The sequence below is a fragment of the Aptenodytes forsteri genome, unplaced genomic scaffold (genome assembly GCF_000699145.1).
Source record: "Aptenodytes forsteri isolate BGI_AS27 unplaced genomic scaffold, ASM69914v1 Scaffold193, whole genome shotgun sequence".
Classification (NCBI taxonomy): Eukaryota; Metazoa; Chordata; class Aves; order Sphenisciformes; family Spheniscidae; genus Aptenodytes; species Aptenodytes forsteri.
In genome coordinates, this window is record NW_008795405.1 from 16,287,374 (window position 1) to 16,306,027 (window position 18,654).

An 18,654-nucleotide genomic window follows, 5' to 3' on the forward strand; every position below is an offset into this window, starting at 1 on the left:
TCTACAGTGCCTAGGATAACTCAGCTTTCTTGCCATCTTCCTCAACTTTCTCTGTCCTTCAGCCACCTCTGCAGGAAGGAGAGGGAGACCAGCACAGACATGGAGGAAGAATAAACAAGCTATAAGGGGCTTCCTGGTTTTGTTTTCCCTGTACTTGCTAATACAGTTAGCAAGTCTGTCCTGGAAGACCCTGCCCCGTTCACTAGGGGATACTGTAAGGCAAAGTGCTGCAGCAAGGGTTACCTTGCCTCTTTTTTTCAGCTAGGGTTTAAAGAGCATCTGTGAAGTTCAATAAAGTTCACTTAGTAATAATTCTAAGAGTTGATTTGTCATGTTACTTGTATAGCATTATAACAAGCACAGCTTTCTCAAATTGTTCTGTTTATAGACCAGGGACCATTAGATCGCTGGGCAGCAAGGTATTGAAGAGATATCAAGCTACAGGTAATAAGTTGCGAATTCCAAGCTCCAGAAATGCTGAGGAAATTGTTTTCAGAAGTATAATATCTTGGTTCTTTGTGTCTTCTCTTTTATTTTGTGCTGGAGCTCTACATACATAGCCAATCTGTAATCTGCCATTCAAGATCAATTAATTCTCTGGACAAGACAGATTTTCTTAAGAGGATTTTTGGAAGTAAAATTTTTATTAAATGTTTGCCCTCACTTGCAGGCTTAAAGACCTAATATTCTGTCTTGATCTCACTTATAGCTATGACCCATTGAAAGCCAGTCTCCTGGCAAATGTGATATTAAATACTAGTAAGTTATCTAAAGGAAACATTCTGACTACAGTTGCATTTATCTGAGAAAAATTAATGAATAACTCGTTTCCTTTCTGATCTCGGAGATGTTTTTTAGCTTGGAAGGAAATGTAGCATCTATGATACATTTCATTCAACTAAAATTTGCAGAAAGCTGCAGGTGTAAGTTAGGAAAAGAAAAGATACAGGAAGAAATCACATCTGTCAAGGAGCATGATTAAATGCTGGCTTGAAATAATGTGATTCACTATTTGGGAAATCTTAGTATGAAAGCTCAAAGTCTCAGATCCATAGTACATAAAAAGAATGAATCTTGGACAGATATTAATCTGGCTTTGACCTTAGAATTACATACAGCTACAGAACCAAGGTTATTGATGCCCATCCTAATCAGACATTTCAAACATCAGAATCTGAAAACTTAAATATTTGCTTCAGAGTGAGGTAACTGATTTTTTTTTTCTTTCAATTTTCTTCCTAGTGTTTAGGTACTTAAAGCTGTGGTTAAGATGTTCCACTTGACTGCCTTTCTGCTGGAAGTCATGATTCAGGGTGAATGGGCAACTGTTAAATTCCCCCCACCCCAGCAGAGTGGGGGTAATTTTGCTAAAATAGCATGCTGTGAGAGTTAACTAAATGGGACTAGGAAGTCCCCAAAACAGTTACATGGTTCACGTTTTATTTCTAGAGTATGAATTCATCACAAAGAACTAAATGGCAAAGTTGGTCAATTTTTCTTCTGTTAAGTGTAAGGTTCTCTAGAGAGTTTTAATCTGTTCAAAGACAGGACTCAGAAGCTGTTGATGCCCAAGGTACACCTATTTTGTTCAGCTGCATCACTGACTTTAGACAGGTGTTGTGTGAGAGAACCATTATTCCTTGTTCCTTTGCCCAAGGGGTACTTGAAATACCACTGTATGTTGGAAGGAGCAGACTTCTAACACGGGTATCAGTTGGCCCAGCTGCTAATACCAGTCTTGATTAGCAAAGATGTACTTCAATAGCTTGCACAGATTTTTATTCGAAGGGAGGATGGTATTGATTCTTAACCTGGCATTAGATGCCCCAACCGTCTTTCAGTTGTGATTAGACTTAAGTTCTAATTACAAAGTGTTGCTCTCATCATGAATCATCCACAATGGAGTAAGTTTCTCAAAGTGGACAGGCTGGAATAGTGCTGAGTGTTTTTCAGAAGAAAATGTTAAAGGAACTGGGACGGGAAGCATGCAAATAGCTTGCTACCAGCTCAGAGGTGAGGGTGCCTGATTCTGTTCTCTTTCCAAATACATCGCCATTCTTCTGAGAGGGGGACAGTTCACATCACCTTGTTCAGTAAATAGTGTAATATCCTAGGATTTGAGAGTTGTAAACGTCTTATGTAAAAGCTCTTTTCTGAGAATCAAATCTTCCACAAAATAACTATAGCAAATGGACTTAGTTGTAAGCTAATGAAATGCTGAGTCCCAGGCACGATTGAATTTTATGAATAAGCTCTTTTCTTGTTCTTACCAAAATCCAATAGCAACCCTCAACTGTGCAGAAATAAAGATAATGCCTCCTAGTTCTTATACTCATTGATTCTACCCTGTCTTTCAATTAAGAGAGATCAAGACCAAAAGAGTACTTTTGTGCTTGTAGATTTGACTTATCTCCATGAGACAACTATATTATAACTGAAAACACTAGCTGCATGTAAATAAAAGGCGGGGCATCCCTGTCAGTAGAAGCCTGGTAATTCTGGGTTGAATTAATTTATTTATACTCCATTTAAGTTCAGACAGATTGTCACTGCCATCTGGTTCCCAGAGAACAGCTAGAACAAGCACAGTGAAGTCTGTGCTTAGATTTAATTTATCAGAATTTCATGTCTTGCTAGATCTGTTACCACATAATTTCAGAAGATGGGGAACTTCAGTCACAATCGGCCAACAAAAACAAAAGCTAGTGATATAAAACCTCAACCAGACAAAAGAGCAAGGTATAGTTCCAGTCTGAAAATAGCCACCTCTTGATTCTTTCCTGCTTAAAATGATAGTGAGGATTCAGAAGGAGAACAACCTGGGAATACCCGTGTTTTCTGCTGGCTGGGAGAGTCTATGGTTCTCTGATCGTTCAGCTTGATTAAGGCTGAGTTCTATTTACTTTAAAAGGGATCTTCCTTCTTAGGCATTGGGTCCTGCTGGAACTTTTGTCCAGAGGACACAACCTCAAGTCTCATAGGTGAGAGGAGAGAGATGTGGTACCTTGTTAACTCTGCATTTCTTTGAGGTACGGAGGGATGCATCTATATGTTTCTGTAGAATGGTCTTCCAGATAGAAACGCTACCTCAATTTTGAGAGTTATCTCTTGATATCACTTATTTTGTAGTGATATAGGACAAGGGAATCTTGCACAATATAAGAGATAACTGCATGGCCTCTAGGATTTAATCTTTTAGCTTCAAATTACAGATTTACATGTCTGTGAATGCTCCTTGGTAGGCATGTGCCTTATCCTATGATCTCCCAGTAGAGCTAGTATTCTATTTAAGTTCTCCTTGAAGAGGTATTGCTAATATTTTTTTTTAGCTTATAATGGATCTCTGGGCTCTGGAGAATAACTTTTTAATCTGCTGACTTTAGAAGTTGGAATACATCATCTCATTTTTGAGTTTTCAACCAGGAGGCCATACACCTGATTAAACTGGTTTATAATATGCTGTAAAACATAGGTGCAATTTTAATACTGTTGTGTATATATGCTTATCATGTGTATCCCGTAGTTAAATTTGCCTTGGAAATGGCTCACCTGACATGATTCACTGTGTAGCTAGTTACGATTTTTCCCTACTGACAGGTCTAGTTTCTGTCTGCGTAGCTCCATGCGCACCAAGGATTTGCTGCTCTTTAGACCTCATCCTTGAAGGGTTAATACATCGGAGCAATTTTCTTTTATGTGAAGCTTGTCCTCTTCCTCAAAGAAGTTTTATTTCTTATATTGCTGGCCTGATTTCCTCTGACTAAAAATACTGAAAAAGTATATATCAAAATTAGAATCCGAGTCCCAAATCAGAGCTACATCTCGGGTCTGTAATATTGTTGAGTATCTGCAGCTTTCTAATTACAGACTCTGAACCTAGTAAATAGGGTGTTTAAAAAAAAAAAAATAATGAACCTGATGTATGATCTTGCATATTAAATGTGTGGGTTTTAATCTCTGGATGATGAAAGATTAGGTTGTCTGTTCAGAAGTGATAGGGGGATAAACATGGGTTACACAACCGAGAGAGCATTTTAAATGGCTTTTCTGTTCCTTTTGATTCGTCTGACACTTTAGTGCCAGATCTTCAGTTGTTTATATTGAAGTTCCTCAGTTTTGTTAGTGCTTATTTTGTCTGAGCTACATTTGAATTCTATGTTCAGTGTCAGAAGTACAATTACTCTGTAGCTTAACGGCTTAAAATGTATTTTATAATCACAGTATCAGCACCTTGAGTCAGTGTTCCTAGAAAATGCTCTCCTAGGATCTAGTTGATCATTTTTTTTAATTATTGAGGCCAATATCATATGTTTGCCTGTTATAAAAGGATAGACTTACAGTACAAGGATCAGGTGATTGAGAATATGCTATTTTTAATCCAAAATTGGTTGTACTCAATATTGAGAAAGCTGCTACTAGGAAAGTAAAAGATATCTTGTTTCTGTGTGATGGAATGACTCTTCTGGCAGGAGATGCCTTCTGGGAATAGGTTGATCTTGAGGAGCCAATATCAATGTTTGCCTGTTATAAAAGGATAGACTTACAGTACAAGGATCAGGTGATTGAGAATATGCTATTTTTAATCCAAAATTGGTTGTACTCAATATTGAGAAAGCTGCTACTAGGAAAGTAAAAGATATCTTGTTTCTGTGTGATGGAATGACTCTTCTGGCAGGAGATGCCTTCTGGGAATAGGTTGATCTTGAGGACTCACTGGAGCCTTTGTGTTACTGAATGGTTGTCATTGGTTTGTCATGTGATGTAGTTGCAAAGGCTAGGGTAGGTATAGAGTTTAGCAAAATTGAAAACTACAAGCTTTGCATTATATGAAAAGATAAACCTTTTGACAGCATCTTGGGTGTCTTTGATAAATATAAAGCTGCTTTTTAAAGTAGGGTTTTGTGACTGCATAAATTGTTGCTTAGTATAAACATTATTTGCAAATAGAACTGGTTACATGCGCACATTGTGATAAACTGTCTTAATTCTGTTTGCTCTCTTTGCAGGCTGCGGACTTGAGTAAACCAATAGACAAAAGGATATACAAAGGAACACAACCTACATGCCATGACTTCAATCACTTAACAGCCACAGCAGAAAGTGTGTCTCTTCTAGTGGGCTTCTCTGCAGGCCAGGTCCAACTTATAGACCCTATTAAAAAAGAAACTAGCAAATTATTTAATGAGGAAGTAAGTAGAAATCTTAACATTGTTGCATGCAATGTATTTGTGATATTAAAGATCCTAGGTTCTCAAAGTTCTGTAGATGGCTCCGTTTGCCTGTATAGCTTATCATTCAGTCACTACCTTTGTTTTTCAGCTGTTTCATTGGCTTGGAATACCTACACAAAAATGTTATTAATGAAGGAATCTTTTGGGGTTTAAGATTAAAAATTAGGACTTTCTAGTTTGGGTAGTACTGTAACTAGTTAATGAGAGTTAACTGATGGAAAAAAGGTCTACAAATCTGAATGTTGCTGCATGTGCTCTGCAGTCAGTTATTTCTGAGGCTTCTGGTTCCAAATGAAGAAAACATTTAAGCCCCTATTTAACTAATACGTTATGGTCAAAATATTAAATAAGGTAAAAATACCAATTTTTGTGGTCAGTATGTTACAGCAGAAGCTGTCTGTATCAAGGATTCCTGAAGGCTTGCTTGGGGAAGACTAGGATATCAAGCTGAACGCTGCATAGAAAAAGCTGAAGGCTTATGAGGTCTTGGCCATGTGATGTTCCTGAAAGAAACTCTCCATCTGCTTTTTCTGCTGCTGTGCAGTAAGGAAAGATAGAAGGGAGTACTATGGGGGGGACTAATGCCAAGTTACAAGACCGCTGGCTCTGATTATCTGCTAGTATTGGTATTCTTAGAAGAGAAAGGGTCTGGATGCTAACAAGGAAAGAAATCTGGTAACTGGTACAACTTTTGACAGCATTTTCTGCAGAGGATAAGCTATGGGAATTTGGGTGGTTTGGGGGGGATGGTTTTTTTTGTGGGTGTTTTTTTTTGTTCCTTTTTGTGTTGTAATCTGGCTGCAGATGAATTGTGGGGAGGTAATAGCAAAGAGCTTTGCAGGTCTATCTCTCCTTTTTTTTTTTTCCCCTTTTTTTTTTTTTTTTAGAAATTTCAAATCTGGATAAGAGCTTTGCAGATGAAGTTAAGCCTTGCTCAGCTTTCAAACTGAGCAAGCATATCTTTCCCACCTCAGAGAGATGTGTTGCCTTGCTCTGTCTTTGTGCAAAGAAGATTGAAGTCTTGTTCTCAATGGGGATGTTTTATAATTAGAACTATCTAATTCCTCCTCAGCTTTCTAAAAGTAGCTACATCTAGATCAGAAGAGGGATGTTTTTCTTCTTACCTAGCCTTTTCCCACCTGCTCTGTCTCTCTGCTTGTGTTGAGTGGGAAACAGTGCTGGAGAATCTCTTAATCTTGCAGAGAGTACTCTGGTAGAAACCTCTGTATAAGTAGTTGAAATGTTCATTTTAGCATTGTCCTAACACCCGTCCCCTGCACTACCCTCCCTCCAAAAAACCACAACCCACCCCAAACCAAAAAAGTCCAAACTTTGTCATTGGTGCAACTTCACCATTGGGAGTGCTAGTCTGCATGTGAACAAGTTACTTGTGTAAGTACAGCTGATTTAATCTTGTGTGATAATAGTGTAAGTATTACAAATGGCAGTAGAAATACTATAAACACTAGAGGTTCATATCACAGAGCAGTTCCCACTCTTGTAGCTGAACTATAGTTGCTTTGAGAAAAACTTCTGCTGAAATACTTACATAAAGGTCCGATGCATGTTTACATGCCTCGATGTTGCTTACTGTCTAGTGTCTACAGTGTAAAGCTGCGTTGCAGGCTGCATAGTTCTTGTGGTAGTCTACAAATGATGGAAGCACTGAAGCCACTTTCCATTAGACAGTATTGTCTCTTCTCTGTGCTATAACTAGCATTACTTCACTGTGATGGGAATACATCCTTTGACAGTTTGGTGGAAGTTAAATGAGATGATCTATTTTCTATAAAGCTAACATAAAGATTTGCTCAGTGCTACCAAAACTACGCGCACAGTAGTCTAGAGTTAAATGACAAATTCTTGTTTCCTACATTGATCTTATCTGCAGTTATAACCAATTCTAAAGCTTTTATATATTTTTAATCTGTCAATTACAGTATTGAAGTTTGCCCTGGACATGTTTGGAAGTTCTGGCTTGTATCTAAAAGCCATTTCAGAGAAACATCAGCGAGCACTGATGTTTGAGCCAGTTCATTTGCTTCAAGATGAAGGTGCCTGTTGGGTTTTGAATATATTTAGAGCTTAGATAGTGTTTGATAATAAACATGTCTTCATAGGCAGAAGGTCTAAATGAGTGTTTACATCTTTCAACAGAGTTAGGACTAGTGCTAGAGGTAATAGAATTCACCACCTGTCCTGTTAGTAATTTGGTGATTCAGGTAGCCCAAACCTCTGTTTTGACTATCACCTGTGATAAAGCAATCAGGATGGCACTTAATCGTATGTGAAATAACTTAATCTATTATGACACAGAAGGTTATGTTGAACTTAAAATGCAATAGCCTTAATGCAGTCTAACTTGTTACTCTTCCCTTTTTTTTTTTTTTTTTTTAATTCTATTGATGTAGGAGACAATAGGGACTTGAAAGGCTGAGGTGAATGATACTACACAGCTTGTGGCTGCCCACCTAAATCAATCTGTATCAACAGTGGTATTCTTTCTAGCTGTGTCAGAATTTAATTAGTGATATTTTTTTATTCCTAAAACCAACCAAGTATACCTCATAGATTTAGTTGTTTCCAGGTGATAGTTGGTTATTCTCAAACTAGCCAATTGAATTATATTTCTTTCATCTTATTTTTTTGTTCTTTTTTTATTTAAACTAAAGCCTTAAGCTGCACTTTTTTCCCTTTGAACTTCTTCAAAACATGGCTACCAAGATAATCTTACTTGGCTTGTCTTCCTGACTGGTGACTGAAGTTCCTTCACTTACTATTCTTTCACCAAACTGAACATAAGCTCCTTATCCCAGCTACTCCACTGATTTGCTTGATACTGCATTCAGTCCATTCTTGTAATGCATCTGCCAGTCATACTGTCTTCAGGTCTTGTTTTGTTGTGCTGCAGAAGTGTGTGAGCCTAGCTGAAAGCTTTTAAAACTTCAGAAAGTCATAACTTCAGAGTTTTTATCTTCCTGCTGAATTTAAAGCTCTGCTGGTTGAGAAGGGGATGAGTTGTAGTCACTTGCTACATATCAGCTTAAAGTCTCTCTGCATCTTGTGTCTTTGAGCTAATCTGTTCTCATTGCAGATTGCAGTCTTCTGTTTTGTTCAGAGCCTCCTTGAGGTAAAGATCAAACTTGCAGGATTTCTGTACAATATTTAGGATCGTGTAGCCCAACTTGATTATGGACTTAAAATGCCATTTCTAGTATAAAAGTTGAGCAACTGCTCTTATGAGTGGAGGTTGTATGTCAGGTTGAGCTGCTCTAGTAGAGGAGAGCAAGAAATTTCACTTTGTTGCCATATTAGTGGTAGTTTTGTAATGAGAAGACTGTTGCCTGTAGCAAGCCAGCTGGGCTGATGTTCCCTGTCCATATTCTCTTGGTGTGTACCAGGTAACTTTCTGTCCAATATTTCTGATATCATCATTACTGAGACATGGATAATATATATCAATGAACACACGACAAACTAAAATATTGCAACAGAAGCTAAGAATATGTTACTTTAAAGCTACTGCAGTTAGGAAAAGTCCCCAGATTAAGTTACATCTCTCAGCTCTCAAGTACAAAATGGGTAATTTAACCAGTGAGAAATTACAGAAGAGAGGATTCCTGGTCTTATGCCGAGGTTGACAGCAGCAGAAGTACATGTAAAAGTATAATCTAAAATGACCAGGTGCTGCTTTCCAGTGATAGTTACAGTCCCAGAATGGATACCAGTCAATGTATTGTCCATTAGTTGGGGTTTTTCGCTTGTGATGAACAGCATAGCAAGGTTTTTTGGGGATTTTTTTCCTTCTTTGTTTTGTAACTTGTTCTGGTATTTCCCTAGGCTCTTTGTATTTGCATTCTTGCCTTTTGTGTAGCTCAGCTCTTCTTTCAGCCTATAATCAATCTTTGCCAAATACAAATCTTAAATGTGCATGTAAAGAATTACTTGTCTCCAAGTTGCAGTTGAGTGATGCCATGCGTGACTTGGTAAGTTTTAGAAGTCCACCAGAACTACACTAGCAAACTCAAGGAGTCAAACTTTATCTCTCAGTTCTTACAGCATTGAAGACATTATGATCAGGAATGTTTGTGTAACGTCTGTGCATTCATTCTTTTGCAATGATGGACTCTTTTTCTTTAAAGGAAACTTCTTGATTGGGTGGTAACTGAGAGTATTGACAGGTCCTTGGCTAATGAATGAAAAGTAATTGGAGGGTGGGGATTCCAAGGTGAAGAGTATGTGGTGCCTTCTGAATTCACTGAACCACGTGCATTTAACTGCTAACTTCCCAGCCACGTGATAACAGGGTCACTGTGTATGTACCTTTTGCTCCCTGAATCAGTAAAAGCTGGTAAAGGCTCCTAAAGCCTCTTTTTTCCTTCTTTCAGAGGATGGATTTTATTTGGGATTTCAGATAAAACCAGAGTCTAAATTTACTGTTGTTGATTTGTAACCTGTTTGCTATGTAGTACCGATGAGTAACTGCCTTTTTTCCCTTTAGCTCATTCTGTGTTTTCTTGATTGTTTCCTTTTCATGCTCTTCAACCTACACAGCGCAAAATAAACCTAAGAACACTACCTTTAGATTCATAACAACAGGTTGGCTTGATTGAAGTATGTTCTTTGTGGAATGTGACTGGACCATAATAATAACCTTTGGTAGCACTTTGTCTAAAAATAATTTCCTCTTTACTGCCTGATAAGGTGATAAGTTTTTGCAAATACAGTAACATTAGCTCCTTTCTAGAAAGTTGAGTTCACTTTGGTTAAGTGGTGTTCCCCATCCCCCCAGAAAGCTCGGATTTACAGTTAATCATTAAAACTTTAATTTTCAGACTTTCTGATGTGTATCTTCTTTGTTTTTCACAGAGACTAATAGACAAGTCCAGAGTAACCTGTGTAAAATGGGTACCAGGTTCGGAAAGCCTTTTCCTAGTAGCTCATTCCAGTGGCAATATGTACTTGTATAACGTGGAGCACACTTGTGGTACCACAGCCCCGCACTACCAGCTACTTAAACAAGGAGAAAGCTTTACAGTTCACACTTGCAAGAGTAAATCCACAAGAAACCCTCTGCTTAAATGGACAGTAGGTGAGGGTGCCCTGAATGAATTTGCCTTTTCCCCAGATGGGAAGTTCTTGGCGTGTGTGAGCCAGGATGGTTTTCTTCGTGTGTTTAACTTTGATTCAGTGGAATTGCATGGTACAATGAAAAGCTACTTTGGAGGACTGCTGTGTGTGTGTTGGAGTCCCGATGGGAAATACATAGTGACAGGTGGAGAGGATGACTTGGTAACAGTTTGGTCTTTTGTGGACTGTAGAGTAATAGCGAGAGGCCACGGACATAAATCGTGGGTCAGTGTTGTTGCATTTGATCCATATACCACTAGTGTAGAAGAGAGTGACCCAATGGAATTTAGCGGAAGTGATGAGGATTTCCAAGACCTTCATTTTGGCAGAGATCGAGCAAATAGTACGCAATCTAGGCTATCCAAAAGGAACTCTACAGACAGTCGTCCAGTAAGTGTTACGTATAGATTTGGTTCAGTAGGCCAGGACACACAGCTCTGTTTGTGGGATCTTACAGAAGATATCCTCTTCCCCCACCAACCTCTCTCAAGAGCAAGGACACACACAAATGTCATGAATGCCACAAGTCCACCTGCTGGAAGTGGTGGAACTAACCCAGGAAGTAATGGAAACAGTATCACAACACCTGGAAACTCTGTACCCCCTCCTCTTCCACGGTCAAACAGCCTTCCACACTCTGCAGTCTCAAATGCTGGCAGTAAAAGCAGTGTCATGGATGGTGCCATTGCTTCTGGCGTTAGTAAATTTGCAACCTTATCGCTACATGATCGGAAGGAAAGACACCATGAAAAAGATCACAAGAGAAATCATAGCATGGGACATATATCTAGCAAGAGCAGTGACAAACTGAACCTAGTTACTAAAACCAAAACGGACCCAGCTAAAACTTTGGGAACACCTCTCTGTCCCCGAATGGAAGATGTTCCCTTGTTAGAGCCTCTTATCTGTAAAAAGATAGCACATGAAAGACTGACTGTGTTAATTTTTCTTGAAGACTGTATAGTCACTGCTTGTCAGGAGGGATTTATTTGCACATGGGCAAGGCCTGGTAAAGTGGTAAGTTTTAATCCTTAATGCTGCATCAAAGAACTAGAACTCTGAATAGGTAGTTTTCTTGAAATATAAATGAATGTTGAATATAAAATTTCTTTATGCTTAATGTTTAAAAAAAAAAAAAAAAAAATCCTCAGAGCCATACTTTTGGATACTGCATGCCATATTTCTGAATGATTTGAAGTGTCTTGGATACAATTATTAAGTATAGTTGCCTTCCAGCAGAAGAAATAAATACTGTGCATCTAAACTATTGATCGGTGTTCTTATACTTAAGCATAACCACAATATGGTGAAAGCTATTTATGTAAAAATTGAAGGAAAACCTGTCAATCACTAAGATAATTATAATCCTTCTAATGTTTTCTACAAAATACAGCACTCCCAATGAGAGTAGCTTATGAAAAGCTGCTGCTTTTAAGTCTAATGAGAAATGTGAGCCTCTGAAAAAATTAAAACCAAAGTGTGTTGTTCCTCCATACTTTCCTGTGGTGGCCTGCCATTAATGTAAAACCACGTCTTATTAAAATATCAGCCATTTTATGCACAGATTTGTGAGCCCTTTACTGACTGTAGTTTATGCTCTTGAAATTGTGAATCAGTATTATCAAGGAACTCTAATTTTTGATTTATGTATTTGTTAAGTTAGGGAAAATCACGCAAGCTTTCTCTAAGTAGTTTCAGTGTTATGTTACTGTCAGTTTTGTTAGGCAATTTGATCATCGACAAGCTCGTGCTTTTTGATGGCACCTGTTCTATCAGTTGAACCTTCATTAAAATCTATTGCTGGTTTTAACTCGTTGTTAATGCACTTGAACACAGATAAAACCTTATTTTTCTTCTGTTCAATGTATAGCAAGCTAAATTTTGAATGAAGCTAAATGTGGTGATTATTTTATTAAAAAGTACTTTGTGCTACAGTAGCTTTGTTTGCCAGCAACGTTTTAAAGGAATACAGCTATGAAAACATTACCAGAGTTGATCTAGCGAAAAGGACCATTATTTTTGTGAAAAATTCTGAAAGGGGACATAGGTTATCACCTGAAGAAAAAGAAATAATCTGGTAATACCTGAATATTGCCATGTTGGGCAACATAAATGAAAATCTGATGTTCATTAGGTTTTAACCATCTGGTTCATAAATCTGACTTTTGAAGTGGAGGTACTGTATATATTTATATACCACATCTTCATTGCTATAAACTTTTAAGTCAAACTCAATAATTTTTCTTAAAACTGTTTGTATAATGTAAGTTTCTTTGAGATGTTATCAAATTTGTCACAACATAGGTATGTGTAGAGAGCTGTGTCCGCTCTGCATCTTAATGCATATTTAAAGGTTGAATCTAAAACTAAAAACTGTAAACCCTTTTCTGGGGAGAAGGGAGGAGGGTCTTACCTAAAAGTATTTTTTTGCCTAAAAACTACAGATCCATCATTAATTAAAAAAAGAGCACCCCCCCAAAAAAACACTAAACTACTTAAAATGTTTCTCCTAAATGAAAATACTAAAGCAGTTATCGCTTCTGTGACTCAGTGCAATTCACGTCTTGTGAATTAACTTTATACACATACAGCAGTGCCTCAGATTTCTATTGTGACCTGTATTTTCTTTTTGTTCTAAAACTCCTTTGCGTACTACTAAACACTACACTGTTAAATTTATTTTCAGTGGCTGAGGTGGGTTTTGTTAGACTGGGTATAACTTAAATATTTTTGTGTATTGACTTTGATTTGGAATATGACATTTCAAATATTTCAGAGATAAAGTATGCAGTACCAAAAAATCAGGATTTATGTATTGGCCAATATGGAAAACTTTAATTACAGGTAAGTAATTTTCATGCTGAAGTTATCACTTTCAAAATTAATATATTGCACACTGATGTAAATGCCATATTGTTTAGGAAGTATTTACTTAGAGATTTTCAAATGAATTTGTTTTTCTGATTTCACTTGCGTTTCTAGTGAGCTCACTCTGCTGGTAAAAACTAAATATTGGTGGCATGTTTACAGGGCTTTGATAGGAAAATATTTGTGCCAGAAGGACGTTATGAGCATCCTTTTTGTTTATAGGAAAGCACTTAATAATTTTATTTAATGAAAATTGTCAAAGTATAAAACACTTATGGTAATGTCTTTCTTACTGGGTTATATACCATTCACTTCTGTTTCGCCAGCTGTTTTATCCTAGGCTATCCCATTACTCTGGCGTTTAAAGCTGCTATTTCTAGTCTTCCTTTTGAAATATGGGTCCCCAAGTGATCTTAAAACTCCGTCACATTTTTGTCTGCCAGCTCTAGAGTGAAAGCCTCTGAATCTTCTTCCGTCATTGCCTCAAAAGGCCTTCATTAAATTCATGCCACTGCCAGCCTAAAGAAACAATTGGATGGAAAACTGAAGCAGGCTTGCAGTGTCTAATGTAATTTCCATTGAGCCAGTGCTACCTTTCGCTCTCATTTTTAATAGCCATCAAAAGACACGCTGGATAATTGGACAGTGTATGACAAGTTCTCTTCATTCTTCTGGTTGGGCTGGTGCTGTCCTTAGCGGGGGAAAAAAATCCGGAAATGTCTCTTCAGCAGTGATCCTTATGATAGCTGATAGGCTGTATAGTGCTTACAGAGTGTCCTGACAGTTTGCTTATAAACTTTCCAAATTACTACTTCAGTCTATACATAATCATACCTTGAGCTTCCTCACTGGATATACCATTCTTGCATTGCACTTCAGAACTGTTGTACTAACTCCCAATCAGAGTGAGGTCAAGTGAATGGCAAATTTCAGTAAGAAACAAGTTCAGTGAGGCTCAGGATTCATTAGTTTCAATTTTTTACTCTCACTTTTTGTTAGCCTGTTTCTGAGGAAGAAGGTTCAGGGTGGTGAGGAAAAATAGGTTGCCTTAACAAGAGTATGAACTTGGTGACAAGTTAGCTGTCTCCTCTCCCCGCCCTGTCTTTCCCAGCCCCTGATGGGAAACCTAAATGGCACTATAGAACTGTTGTATTAATCTGAAAACGTAGAAAAAGAATTTTAAAGGAACCAAGGTAAACTTCACACGTTATCTTTATAGCTACTTCAAACTGAATTACAGGACTTGCAGAAGCAATTAAAAAAAAAAAACCAAACCAAAACCCAAACCCAACAAAACAACCCAACAAAACCCCCAAAAAACCTAAGTGGTACCTGAATATGCAAAACAAGTTTTCTCTGAACTTAGTGGTCAGAGAAACTGAGATTTCTGTGTTTGACTTTAGAATTAACTATTCACCATCTTGTACAGTGACTCCATTTTATCTAAGTAAAAGTTGCTAATTAGTTGTTTCCTTTGTACGAAAGCTCAAGGTAAGATTGGCCAGAAGTATGAACAGGTGAAATGGCAGTGTATAACCTAGCAAGATGAACATGCTACCTTTTTGTAAAACAAATGCACATGGAATTTATTTATTTGACTTATTGTACAGGAAAACTTAAATTATAACATCCTTGAATTTTCTAGTTAACTACAATTGTAGTACAGTATCATGTTTTAGTATGACTTCTGTTTTAGTGAAAGTACTTAAACATTCATGTACTATATTTGAGATGAGCAGCTATACAAACCCAACAACAACCCAACAAAACCCCCAAAAAACCTAAGTGGTACCTGAATATGCAAAACAAGTTTTCTCTGAACTTAGTGGTCAGAGAAACTGAGATTTCTGTGTTTGACTTTAGAATTAACTATTCACCATCTTGTACAGTGACTCCATTTTATCTAAGTAAAAGTTGCTAATTAGTTGTTTCCTTTGTACGAAAGCTCAAGGTAAGATTGGCCAGAAGTATGAACAGGTGAAATGGCAGTGTATAACCTAGCAAGATGAACATGCTACCTTTTTGTAAAACAAATGCACATGGAATTTATTTATTTGACTTATTGTACAGGAAAACTTAAATTATAACATCCTTGAATTTTCTAGTTAACTACAATTGTAGTACAGTATCATGTTTTAGTATGACTTCTGTTTTAGTGAAAGTACTTAAACATTCATGTACTATATTTGAGATGAGCAGCTATACATACTAATTCTTCCTCAATGGAAAGGAGCATTTCATCATTACAATTGAAGTTCAATTGCTGGTATTTAAGTACTATCAAATAGATTTCTTTCAACGTGATACGGTATCTGTATAAACTTCAGGGATGATTACAGTAAAACTGAAACACAGCTATATGACTTCAGGTTACCATGCTGAAATTTGAAGCTTTCTGTAATGTGCATAATAGCAAAGTTGCACATAGCATACCCGCGTTATCAGGGTGAATTTAAACCTAGTACACTGGTGTGATATTTATAGCAAGGTATGTGTGTTTGCGCGTGTGCATGTGTGAGAAGGTGTGACTAGTGGCTCCAGTAAAGCCAGGAGAGATCATAACCCTGTAAAGGCTTTATGATGAGGATGTCTGGATTAGGAAATAACATGACTTTTACTAAACACTTTTTAGAAAACCCATGTTCTGAATTATCACCTCTTAAAATTTGATTATGTACTTGGAATGACTGTATATGTCTGCCCCTTTAACAACATAAAGCTACTAAATTAATATTAAAAATGCTGGCCTGCTTATGTTACAATAATAAAATTTGTGTCAGTTAATTTACTGTCAATTTACATGTAAAGATTAAACAATATTTTTTCTGCATTTTATGAATTCTGTATACTGGAGTTTGTTAAAGATTGACATGTTAGGTGATACTGTACAAAATTGTATTGACTACCTTTAGTGAAAATCAAAAGTAAAATTCATATGTATTTCCTTTTTACACTTCCACTTCTTGACAACTTGAATAAATTTCATAGAGCCTTTCTAACATGAACTATTGTTAATTTAAATGTTGCAATAATTAAGCTTTAAGAAGTATTGTTGGTATATTTATAATTTTAAGAAGATCATGTTTGTTTCATACTGCTTATTTTTAGCTGTTCTATTGTCACTGTTACAGCTGAAGAACTTTACTAAATACTTGACATTACAAAATAACTTGCTGGGGTTGTCCTCTGTATACTGATGTTAAATAAAAATGTGTGATTGAACTGTAAATGTAGATAACTTTCAATAGTCCTTTCCACATTTGAGTTTTAATTTATCTTGCAGTCCTTAGGTGGTCTTATGCTATCATACTGTGCTGAACAAATGGCCACAATGAAAGCTGTTAACTTGCCATATTTTAAAGTTAAGAAGTTGATCGCATCCTGTAACCTGCTCTGAGTAAATGTTTCATTTCATCTCAAGACGATGCATACGTTTTGATGTTTAAATCTTGCTGATAAGGTCATGTCTCATGTTTGTGTGTGGGTTTTTTTGTTGGTTTTGGTTTTGTTTTTTTTTTTAGGACTAGAGTAGCATGAAATAGAACACTTAATCAAACCACTTACCAAACTTGTTTAAACTCAGATTCAGTAGAACACAGACATGAATGTATCTAGATTCTCTCTGCCTACCTGTCAAATAGGATCTGGGGCAGAGCGTTGTCCTTCCTTCTAGGACTCTACAGGAGCTCTTTCCTTTATGGACTCTGGTGCAGGGTATGTTCTTTATTCAGGCTTTAGATCTTGACATTTACCTAATGAATGCTGAATTTACAGCCCTGAGGATATGGCTCACTCAGATGATTCAAGTGTTTTCTGTCTAGAGAAACTGTGGCTAGTCTAGAACTAAACTCGTCTGAACTAGAACTAAACTAGTCTAAAGCTTTGGCTGCAAAATTTCCTGGAACCAATTTAGGCGAAGACTTGAGACGTTGCCCTTCCATCTGAGCGGACAAGGGATTGCGTCACCCTTGCAGCGGTGGTTCTGTGTTAACTGATGAAGGAGCCAAACAAAGGATATTTAGTAAAGTGTTTCAAAGGCACTTTTGAGAAATTTCAGTGAAAAAGTTAGTTACTTTGGGCCCAGTCTAACTGAGGTAGGACTCTGTCTCTTAGGCAAAAATACTCTGTAGACTAAAGCTGAGGAATTCACCTTATGTGAACTTGAGAACTTTCTGGTACTTCAGAAGGTATTGATTGACCACTATGGTGGTCTAATATATAAACACGTACATATATTTAAGAACAGGTGCTAATGGAGGAACAAAATGAAATCCGTCCTGAAAGCTTCCGGGAACATCCAGTTGGATCAAATGATGCAAGAACTGTTTGGTCAAACCAGTTTCTCAACAGTCAGTGTGAGTGTGAAACAAATCTAACTTCCACAAGTTCTGTGGTCATAGAAGATATTTTGGCAAAAGGTGTCTTGGAACATGAAAGTGTCATCTTGCTTGTCTTTAATAATGTTGCACAAACTTCTCAAGGAAATACCTTGTATGAACACGTTATTTTTCTGTTTTTTGAAGTTGGATTTTAGGTAGGTGTTGATCAACCTTATCAAATTCATTTAGCTCATTTCTTCTCCTGCTAAGATCACGCTTGTTTTACAACTAACCGAAATGGGGTTGCCTTAAGTCATATGCTTTTCCCTGAGGTTTTCCCTGGTTTATCTCAATTTCATTATTTTCTAATCTGAAAATTTTAAATCTTACAGACTTTTGTAGTTTGAGGAAGCTAGAGAAACAACTGTTCCTAAGCACGTGAGCCCTTACTACCTAAATGAAGCTTAAGGTCCTATTGCTCAAGCCAAATCAGGTTTCTGTGGGCAAAAGACTCGTGCTTTTCCCAGCACACAAGTAGTTGCATCTTAATTTTTTTTTCTCTTGAACATGCATATCTTCCATTTGCCAATCATGTACTAGTCTTGAAGTAATCTTGCCCAATACCACTAGACAGATTTTTAGTTAGTCTTAGTCTGCTGGTTTTCTAGCAGCCTTGACCTTTTTGTTGACAATGAGTAAAATGGTGATACGCCTCTGTTAGGAGAAAAACTCCTTTATGTACACAGAAGAGAAGTTGCAGGTGAAACCTCCTTGATGCTACTACATGCTTTTACAAGACCTGGTGTCAAATGGTTTAAGCATTTATACTTTTCTGTAACACTACTAGAGCAAAGCAGGGGAAAAAAGCAAACAGAAGATAAATAATATATTTAAAACTCTGTTTAGTGAACATATAGACTATGTAAAGATAGGTATCAGCTTTGCTGTGTCCCCCTAAATCCCATACAAAATATTTCTCTGTAGTATGTTATGTGGATGTTCAGCATGTGCTTCCTTGAACATTCTCAGTTAATTAATTTTATGACTTTAGAGATTACTATGGAATGGCTTTAAACTAAAGGGGGGTAGATTTAGACTAGCTATAC

General features: G+C 37.1%; 1 protein-coding gene across 1 annotated transcript in view; it reads left to right on the top strand.

The window, feature by feature from the left end:
- The window catches only part of WDR20 (WD repeat domain 20), a 48,990-nt gene that overhangs the window by 24,046 nt on the left and 6,290 nt on the right, over positions 1-18,654 (top strand). Inside the window, exons 3-4 of the mRNA XM_009280974.1 lie at positions 5,007-5,189; positions 10,101-11,378. Of these exons, the coding sequence (XP_009279249.1) occupies positions 5,007-5,189; positions 10,101-11,378 (1,461 nt within the window). The remainder of the gene's footprint in view (positions 1-5,006; positions 5,190-10,100; positions 11,379-18,654) is intronic.